This window comes from Rutidosis leptorrhynchoides, chromosome 8 (assembly GCF_046630445.1).
Source record: "Rutidosis leptorrhynchoides isolate AG116_Rl617_1_P2 chromosome 8, CSIRO_AGI_Rlap_v1, whole genome shotgun sequence".
Taxonomy (NCBI): Eukaryota; Viridiplantae; Streptophyta; class Magnoliopsida; order Asterales; family Asteraceae; genus Rutidosis; species Rutidosis leptorrhynchoides.
The window spans coordinates 360,178,635-360,189,854 of NC_092340.1; the positions used below are offsets into that span (position 1 = coordinate 360,178,635).

Genomic DNA, 11,220 nt, shown 5'->3' on the forward strand with positions numbered 1-11,220 from the left:
TTTTAAAAGTGGGACTATAACTCACTTTCACAGATATTTCCTTCCTCGGAAATAAGACTTGGCCACGGATCGATTCACGAACCTATACAAATATGTACATATATATCAAAGTATGATCAAAATATAATTACAACCATTTTTATTATGTTTTAAAGATTTGAGTGTATTAAGTCAGCTGTCCTTGTTAATAACCTATAACTAGTTGTCCACAGTTAGATGTACAGAAATAAATCGATATATATTATCTTGAATCAATCCACGATCCAGTGTATACACGTCTCAGGCTAGATCACAACTCAAAGTATATATATTTTTGGAATCAACCTCAACCCTGTATAGCTAACTCCAACATTACTGCATATAGAGTGTCTATGGTTGTTCCAAATAATATATATACATGGGTCGATATGATATGTCAAAACATTTGCATACGTGTCTATGGTATCCCAAGATTACATAATATATTAGAATACATGTATAATATAATATAAGTTAGCTAGAATATGATTTGTATAGATTTGTTAAACATTTCCCGTAGCTAAAAAGATCAAAAATATCCAATCTTGTTTTACCCATAACTTCTTCATTTTAAATACGTTTTGAGTGAATCAAATTGCTATGGTTTCATATTGAACTCTAATTTAAGAATCCAAACAGAAAAAGTATAGGTTTATAGTCGGAAATTTAAGTTACATGTCAATTACTAAAGAGGTAGTCATTTCCATCGAAAGAACGACATCTTGATGACCATTTTGAAAAACATACTTTCACTTTGAGTTTGACCAAGATTTTTGGATATAGTTTCATGTTCATATGAAAAATCATTTTCCCAGAAGAACAACTTTTAAATCAAAGTTTATCATAGTTTTTAATTATCCAAACCAAAACAGCCCCCGGTTTCACTACGACGGCGTATATCCGATTTTATGGTGTTCATCGTGTTTCCAGGTATTAAATCATTAAGTTAGCATATAATATAGATATAGAACATGTGTTTAGTTGATTTTAAAAGTCAATTTAGAAGGATTAACTTTTGTTTGCGAACAAGTTTAGAATTAACTAAACTATGTTCTAGTGATTACAAGTTTAAACCTTCGAATAAGATAACTTTACATGTATGAATCGAATGATGTTATGAACATCATTACTACCTCAAGTTTTCTGGATAAAACTACTGGAAATGAGAAAAATGGATCTAGCTTCAAAGGATCCTTGGAAGGCTTGAAAGTTCTTGAAGCAGAATCATGACACGAAAACAGTTCAAGTAAGATTTTCATTCGAAATAAGATTGTTATAGTTGTAGAAATTGAATCAAAGTTTGAATATGAATATTACCTTGAATTAGAAAGATAACCTACTGTAAATAACAAAGGTTCCTTGATCTTAGATGATTACTTGGAATGGATTAGAAAGCTTGGAAGTAGACTTGCAAACTTGGAAGTATTCTTGATTTTTATGAAACTATACTTATAGAATTTATGAAGAACACTTAGAACTTGAAGATGGAACATGAGAGAGATCAATTAGATGAAGAAAATTGAAGAATGAAAGTGTTTGTAGGTGTTTTTGGTCGTTGGTATATGGATTAGATATAAAGGATATGTAATTTTGTTTTCATGTAAATAAGTCATGAATGATTACTAATATTTTTGTAATTTTATGAGATATTTCATGCTAGTTGCCAAATGATGGTTCCCACATGTGTTAGGTGACTTACATGGGCTTCTAAGAGCTGATCATTGAAGTGTATATACCAATAGTACATACATCTAAAAGCTGTGTATTGTACGAGTACGAATACGGGTGCATACGAGTAGAATTGTTGATGAAACTGAACGAGGAAGTAATTGTAAGCATTTTTGTTAAGTAGAAGTACTTTGATATGTGTCTTGAAGTCTTTAAAAAGTGTAAGAATACATATCAAAACACAACATGTATATACATTCTAATGGAGTCGTTAAGTCTTCGTTAGTCGTTACATGTAAGTGTTGTTTTGAAACCTTTAAGTTAACGATCTCAATTAATGTTGTTAACCCAATGTTTATTATATCAAATGAGATGTTAAATTATTATGTTATCATGATATTATGATGTATGAATATCTCTTAATATTATATATACATTAAAATATCGTTACAACGATAATCGTTACATATAAGTCTCGTTTCGTAATTCTTGAGTTAGTAGTCTTGTTTTTACATATGTAGTTCATTGTTAACACACTTAATGATATATTTAAATATCATTTTATCATGTTAAATATAGTGTATCAATATCTTAATATGATACATATGTATTTAGTAGACGTTATCATAACGATAATCGTTATATATATCATTTCGAGTTTCTTAACTTAGTAATCTCATTTCTTATGTATATCACACATTGTTAATATACTTAGTGAGATACTTACTCATCATAATCTCATGTCAACCATATATATATATATATATATGTCTATATATACCACAACATGTAGTTTTTACAAATTTGTAACGTTCGTGAATCGCCGGTCAACTTGGGTGATCAATTGTCTATATGAAACTTATTTCATTTAATCAAGTCTTAACAAGTTTGATTGCTTAACACGTTGGAAACATTTAGTCATGTAAATATCAATATCAATTAATATATATAAACATGGAAAAGTTCGGGTCACTACAACCCACACCCTTCCTTGAAAAGATAACAAACCATGCGGACCTAAGGTAATAAACTCCGTTTGTCCCACGATTCGTTCCTCATGCTTATTGTTAACAAAAGCTTCGATTTTAGTCTCGCCAAGCTTTACAAGAAAATCGTTAGTAATAATCATGCGTAACGATCCTACTCGTATTGCCGGATGTTGACTCTTTCGACTTAACGCATCCGCGACCACATTCGCCTTACCCGGATGATAAAGTATTTCACAATCATAGTCTTTCACTACATCCATCCATCTACGTTGACGATAATTCAAATCTCGTTGATCGAAAAGGTGTTTCAAACTCTTGTGATCCAAATAAATCGTACACTTGACACCATACAAGTAGTGGCGCCAAATTTTCAACGCATGCACAACCGCCGCCATCTCAAGATCATGAGTCGGATATCTCGTTTCGTGTTCATTTAATTGTCGAGAGGCATAAGCGATAACTTTACCCCTTTGCATTAGAACACACCCGAGCCCATTTAAAGAAGCATCACAATAAACCGTCATGTCTTCCACCCCTTCCGGCAATACTAACACCGGAGCTCGACACAACTTTTTTTTTAACAATTGAAAAGCAATTTCTTGCTCGTTCTCCCAATTAAATCTCGTGTTCTTTCTCGTCAATTTCGTCAATGGAGAAGCGATCTTAGAAAAGTCTTGGATAAACCGACGATAATAACCAGCCAATCCGAGAAAACTTCGGATTTCCGTAGGCGTAGTTGGTCGTCCCCAACTCTTCACCGTCTCTATTTTCTTCGGATCTACTTGAATACCGTCTTTGTTCACAATATGACCAAGGAATTGAACTTCCCTTAGCCAAAATTCACATTTGGAGAATTTTGCATACAACTTCTCCTTCCACAACGTCTTTAACACACTCCGCAAATGATGTTCATGTTCCTTCATACTCTTCGAATAGACAAGTATGTCGTCAATGAACACAATTACCGACTTGTCCAACATAGGTTAGCATACTCAGTTCATAAGATCCATGAACGCCGCCGGTGCATTTGTAAGACCAAAAGGCATAACTACGAATTCAAAATGCCCATAATGCGTTCGAAAAGCCGTTTTCTCGATATCTTCCTCACGGACCCGCATTTGGTGATAGCCGAACCGTAAGTCGATTTTAGAAAAGTAAGTCGCGCCTTGGAGTTGATCAAACAAATCGTCAATCCGAGGCAATGGATAACGATTCTTGATTGTCACCTTGTTCAACTCACGATAATCGATGCACATCCGCATACTACCATCCTTCTTCTTCACGAATAAAATCGGAGCGCCCCATGGCAAAGCACTCGGTCGAATAAAACCCTTTTCAAGTAATTCTTGGGTTTGATTTAACAACTCTTGAATTTCCGTTGGTGCTAAACGATAAGGAGTTTTAGCAACGGGAGTAGCCCCCGGAACCAACTCAATGCGAAATTCAACTTGTCTTTCCGCTGGAACACCCGGTAACTCATCCAAAAAAACGTCTTCAAATTCATTTACCACCGGAATTTCACGAATGGGTGGTGGCTCATCACTAGAATCAACAACATGGGCAAGAAAAGTCATGCCACCACTAACAAGGAAACGGCGTGCCCGTGCAAAAGTGCATATCGGCACAAGTCTTCTTCGCTTATCGCCATGTATAATTAACTCTCCCCCACTTGGGGTCTTCACACGAATAGATTTTTCATGGCATGCAATATCGGCTCTATAACGATCGAGCCAATCCATACCAACGACAATATCAAAATCACCCAAAGTCATTGGAATGAGATCGATTTCAAAAGTTTCGGTACCAAACACAACATTACAATTTTTACAAACATCAACCCCTAGCACCGTTTTACCGTCCACTATTTCGACTTCTACCAGATGACTTAACTTAGCTAGCGGTTTATTTAACTTAGGCACAAATCGAGGCGACATGAAGGACAAATTAGCACCACTATCAAAAAGTATCCGTGCCGGATTAGAGTTAACCATGAAAGTACCTGAGACGACTTCATTGGATTGCTTGGCCTCATCATTTGTCATTAGGTAATTGCGTCCCCTAGCCGTACCCGCCGCCTTCTCTAACTTCTTAACATGGTCATTATTCAAATCGGGACATTCCGGCCTCTTGTGCCCTTCTTTACCACAATTATAACAAGTGAGTTTGGTTGTAGATGATAATTTCGGGCAATCACGAGAGATGTGACCTTTGTGCCAACAATTGTAGCAAGTGACCACGTGACCACCGGAATTTCCCCTCTTCACACTACCAATGCTTTCAGAGCCCTTCTTGCTATTCTTGTTTAAAAAGTTCGAATGACTCGAACCCTCAAACTTTCTTTTGCCGAAAGTAAAGTCACTCTTTCTCAAAATGAGCGCCTCAAAACCCTTTGCCATGTTGAACAATTCATCAAAGTTTTTTACCACACTTACACTAATCTTTACTTGATAGTTATCGTTCAAAATTCGGTAAAAATCTTCCTTCAACATCTTATCATTCCCGACATACTCCGGGCAAAATTAGGTCTTTGACAAGAAAACGGATTTGAGAGTATTCAAATCCATCGACCCTTGCCTCAAGGAACGTAACTCGTCCTTAAGCCTTGTAAGATCGGCCGAAGTTTGGTATTCGTCGAAAAACTCCTCCTTGAATTCATCCCAAGTGAATTCCATGCATTGTTCTTCGCCATAAAGTTGGATCTTCGCGTCCCACTACAATTTAGCATCACCTCTTAACATGCTACAACCATACCTCGTCTTTTGATCGAGAGGGCATTCACATGTACGAAAATCCCCCTCCATATCGGAGATCCAACGGGCACTCTTAAGTGGGTCCCGTTCACCATCAAAGGTGGGAGGTTGAGAGTCCTTGAAATTCTTATAAAAGAAGTCCCGTCTCCCCACATTATCCTCTTGTAGAACAAGCTTAACTTGTACCCTAACCACATTAACTAGTTGCTCGTCGATCGTATCTAGAAACATCTTCTTAACGTCTTCGAGAAACTCCGCTTTTTGACGTTTAAAGATTGCCTCAACTTTGGCCGTGAACTCAACGTCCTCACTCGTACTTTCGTCATTGGTGTCGTGTCCATTTCTCATCTTCATTCTATAAAACGGAAAAGATTAAACAACGAAACGAAAGGACTTAACACATATGTATATACATATACGCCACACTACCCCATCTTGCTCAACAATCTTCGTACATCGCTTGTTTGACACGATTTGAACCCGTAACAATGGTAGCTAATCATTGTTACGCGAGCACGTCGCATTAATTCGCTAGTATAACGTCCATCTCGCTTGATGATTGCATAAACACAACACAAAACAATTAGTGCAAGGTTAGTTCACATAAACCTAAGCACTAACCAACGCCCGGTCCGACTCGTCTCCTACAAGTCCCGCATATAGCGCATAAACAAATAAGTCTAAGTCTAGGCATCTATCTCAAGTCGCCTAAATCCCTTAGACCATGCTCTAATACCACTTGTAACAACCCAAGCCAATAACCAACCGAACACGCGGAATAATTTTTTTTTTTTTTTTTTTTTTTTGTGTCAGAAGAGTGCGCCGCACAGGCCCAAACAGCTTCTGTCCGGTTTTGTCAATTTTCAATTAATGATCTCCCACTTCCCAACATATTTGGACGAAACGCTTTTCACAACATGATATAATAGTTAAAATTCACACGATTCAATCATAAAATAAGTTTTACGAAACCGGGCCCACATATGCCGTAATACGAGTTTCGTACAAAAGTATAAGTTTCAACCGAATTAGTTTAAATTCCAAACGACACTAGAGCATGATGTTTGGGGGTTAAACTACTCAACTCTCGGTCAAACTTCAAAAGCTAATACATCAAAAAGCGCCCCCTATCAAACAAGCAGGAATCTCTAATCCAACCGTACGCCCTTACCCTTGTCAACGCCCGATCCTATAAAAAGGTAAACAACGAGAGGGTAAGCAAAGCTTAGTGAATGCAATAATTATACATACACATATATGACCTACTTACTTGCAAACACTTACACAATACCGCATACAAGCTAGCAATTCGACAACTATGCAAACATTATGCATATACCAACATCCGCAATCATAATAAGCTAGCGATTCCAAAAGCATATAGTTCACAATTAAATATGCTAGTACAAAATTTACACAACCATGGTTAACCAATCGTACAAAGGAATGGTACTCGAATTTCCCATCGGTGTTCATAACAACCGTTAGCGTACAACAACATATATCACTAACCCTTGGCGGAACGACAACACATATCCGTTCATAAAACCGTTAGTGTACAACGACATATATCACTAACTAGGACAACACATATCCATTCATAAAAGCCATTAGTGTACAACGACATATATCACTAACTCAGACAACACATATCCGTTCTTAGAAACCGTTAGTGTACAACAATATATATCACTAACTAGGACAACACATATCCGTCCCTACAAATAAATATGTTATATACATACATGTATACTTATTCCACTCACCTTAACGATTCGGTGACGATTTTAACTTCCGCAAGCCTCAAAGCAAAGTACCTAATACAATAAGTACTCGATCAACACACAAACTAGTTGGGCTAAAAGCCAACAACTTACACATGTGCATTTAATGACTTAATGCATTAAATGCCCCATTTTCACCAAAACCGACCATTAAGGCCAAAACCACCACATATCACTAAAAGCTAGTGATTTAGGTCTAACAACCCTAATTAATACATAATTTGGGTGTTTCATACCCATCTATTTCAATTAGGTCAATTATCACCCACTTGACCACTTTAAGATCAACACACCCATTTCGGGTCATTCACAAACCCACATACACCCATTTACTAAACATCTAGGTGTGCTAGTAATTAACTAACCCATTTTAGGCTCATAAATCTCAATTAACACTTTGAAACCCTAGGTTAGTTACTATTGAGTCTTCATGACTCAATCTTACCCAAGAACACCCAAAATCACCAAATATGGGTTTTATGTTCATCACTAACCCAAACCCTGACCCTTATACAAATTAAAATAGGGAAATCAAAGTTAGAACATACCACCACAACCAAAACGTAGCTAGAGAGGAGATGAACAACTTTATAACTCGAGCCAAGACTCAAAACTAGCTCCTTCTTCGTTTGCTTGAGCTTTCTCACACAAGAATTTCACTCTCTCTCTCTAAAATTGAAGTGGATAGGATAAGGTTGTTGAAATTGAGTGAATGACACCCCAAGATCTGACCTACTGGCCTTAAACTCGTCCACAAGTGAAATTACCAAAAAGCCCTTCAAAATATCTGATTAAAAGAACAGAATCCGGCTACAGTGAAGAGTGCGCCAGGCGCACCCCTATGTGTGCGCTGAGCGCACCAAGCTCAGATCACTCTCTAAACTCTGTTTAAATACACAAGGTCACCCACACTTCATGTACTCTATATACATCTATGTTTAATAATACCCACACTTCATGTACTCTATATACATCTATGTTTAATAAATATTAGGGTCTTACACCCTTTTTGACATTCGAGCCCGCAAGTAGGCCCAAGAGTCATTTTGACACTTCTCGCCCAAAACGGCATTAAATGGGTGCACGACTCGTTCTCTTATCCAGCTGACCCGGGTGACCCATAATCATCCAACATATCCAAAATCAAATTCTAAATGTGTTGGTGACTACAAATTCTCAAAATTACCCAAACGGGTCAAAAATAGCATATTGAAAAGCATGATATTGCAACATTCAATTTCTCAGGTAGTACAAAAATTAAATCTCTATATATACAATTTGACACTTGACAGCCTGAAATGTAAACAAAAATGAAAAACTATTGACTGATATGAAAGTACCTTAATAGAAGAATATCCTTGAGACGACAAAGCTCCTTTGTCAACATCAACCGGTGTTGAAGCACCAGCATGTGTCAGTTGAAAATAAGTTAAGTCAATATTTTGTAAAGAGTTTGTGTCTGTTGTGTTAGTTCAATATAATAGAAGCACAAGTATTACAATAAGTATAACAAACATGTGATCCAAACTAATATATGAACCTGTTATATAACAAATGTGTATATATCTAAAGCTGATTTCCAATGCAAGTGATCCAAACTAATATATGAACCTGTTATATAACAAATATGTACCGGAATGTCATTATCAATGGTCTTTGGGATCCCAGCCACTACAGCTATTAGCCCACGCCTTCTTATTTCCCGCATAAAAAGTTTAAAATTGTACAAGTGTACCTTATAGAAGTATCGTCAAACTGTATTTTACATACTATAATCACTCGATTATAGACGTATAGTCTCCTAACTTCTATTAAAATCCCGAGTTCGGTCACATCAGTTTATAGCATGTAATTACCTGATAAATAACTGGTGCTCCCCTTTGAGTTGCATCACCTCCAATTATATAAACCTGAAATACAATAGAACATTAATAAAGGGTTCAATCCCATAACTCTTGTCTAGATAAACAATTAAAAGCTATAATGCACGTGGGGAGTAGTTAAATACACACCTGATTGATACCACGATCCTGAATACTGTCAGCTATCTTCGGTTTATCATGGCCCCCTCGAGAGGTACCAATAATTGTACCACCACGTGGTTTATGGATATCATTATCAACCTTAGATGTCAAAGTGATGGTATTTTTCGAGTAAAAACCTCTATAACCACCCTACGCACAAAAAACATATGCAACGTATTAAAGGTGGGAGGCAACGCGATAATGGGGACCTAGGTATCTCAGTTTCACATATATGTTCAAAGCAACAACAAATAACCACAACTTAAAATAATGGTAATACTGCGGATTTAGAATCTAGCTTTGTTTATCAAAAAACAACAACAAAATATATATAAAGTACAAAAACTAACTTACATCTATCCCAAGAAGTCTGGTGATACCATACATGTGATAAAGTGCGCATACAATTTTGACCTGATCACTGTATTTAGCCCAGGACATAAACCACCACATGTCACAGTAGCAGCATGCACCTCATCCGGTGCAAAATAAACCTACATCAATGAAAACTCACATTTAGCAAAATTCAATGTTACAGTCCAGACAGATTCTATAACGAAGTGGCAAACCGGGCAGCTCAGAACCTGTCACCTTTGAATGGATCGGGTTGTATACACACCAGAAAACTTTGTGAGCACGGTTTTAAAAAAGATAATTTGATTAGAGAAACCATGTATTAAATAGTAATTAGATAATTTTAAGCATGTTTGTAACTTCAAATCCTAAATTTACTGAAACAGGTCAAAATGGACACCTGTGTACAATACGGGTCAAAGCTTTGCCAAAAAATCAGACGACGGCTTATAAGATTTAAGAAATTAGTATCATTCGGTGTGATTTTTTGATGCAACAATTAGACTGCTTTATCAATTTATTAATAACTGATACAATAAAACATCACACCCATATCGGTCTTCCTGGATTTTTCATTTATAAGTTGAATTTATAAAACTTTAAAGGGAGTAAGGGACCAAATCAGTTCTGTCATCTTTCCTTTGGTTTCAGAACTCGAATAAATGGATTTCCGGTGACATCTGAATCGATTATGAGCCATGAAATTGAAAAAAACAAACCTGATAGTAAAAACATCGCAAGACATGGGATGGAGAAGCACGATTTAGATCTACAAATACTCCGTATGTAACCCTAATCGATATCACAACGAACAACATATTATATTATTATACCTATATCTAAAATACAAAATGAAATGAATAGTCCTATTCCTCTCTTCACTTTTCGCAAACTTAAACTTACCCCTCCAACTTCTATTAAAATACAAATCGACCCCCACTTTATACTCTTATTATAATACAAAACTATACCTATATCTAAAAGACAAAATGAAATGCAGATTAAAATACAAATCGACCCCCACTTTATACTCTTATTATAATACAAAACTATACCTATATCTAAAAGACAAAATGAAATGCATAGTCCTATTCCTCTCTTCACTTTTCGCAAACTTACCCCTCCAACTTCTATTAAAATACAAATCGACCCCCACTTTATACTCTTATTATAATACAAAACTTAACCCCAGACAAAATGAAATGAATAGTCATATTCCTCTCTTCACTTTTCGCAAACTTACCCCTCCAACTTCTATTAAAATACAAATCGACCCCCACTTTATACTCTTATTATAATACAAAACTTAACCCCCTAACTTTTATTAAAATACAAATCAAACCCCCGCTTTACCCTTCTATTAAAATACAAATCGACCCCCACTTTATACTCTTATTATAACACAAAACTTAACCCCCTAACTTTTATTAAAATACAAATCGAACAACCGCTTTACTAACTTTTTTTTTTTACTAATATTCAATTTTCACAAACTTAACCCCCTAATTTTTTTTCTTCACTTTTTGCAAAATTAACCCTCCAACTTCTATTAAAATACAAATCTACCCCCACTTTATACTCTTATTATAATACAAAACTTAACCCCCTAACTTTTATTAAAATACAAATCGAA

The 11,220-nt window shown here is 35.9% G+C and overlaps 1 protein-coding gene across 4 annotated transcripts in view; it reads right to left on the reverse strand.

The window, feature by feature from the left end:
* Positions 1–10,409, reverse strand: part of LOC139861440 (ATP-dependent 6-phosphofructokinase 7-like) — a 161,297-nt gene extending 150,888 nt beyond the window's left edge. Inside the window, exons 1-8 of one of the 4 annotated variants that reach the window (XM_071849829.1) lie at positions 10,307–10,409; positions 9,588–9,727; positions 9,222–9,383; positions 9,066–9,119; positions 8,550–8,820; positions 7,758–7,878; positions 7,192–7,242; positions 6,370–6,614 (exon numbers count right to left, since the gene is read on the reverse strand). In XM_071849829.1, the coding sequence (XP_071705930.1) occupies positions 8,776–8,820; positions 9,066–9,119; positions 9,222–9,383; positions 9,588–9,686 (360 nt within the window). In that variant the 5' untranslated portion in view covers positions 9,687–9,727; positions 10,307–10,409 and the 3' untranslated portion in view covers positions 6,370–6,614; positions 7,192–7,242; positions 7,758–7,878; positions 8,550–8,775. The other 3 variants (XM_071849830.1, XM_071849831.1, XM_071849828.1) reach the window with 3 other exon arrangements.
* Positions 10,410–11,220: the final 811 nt, after the last annotated feature.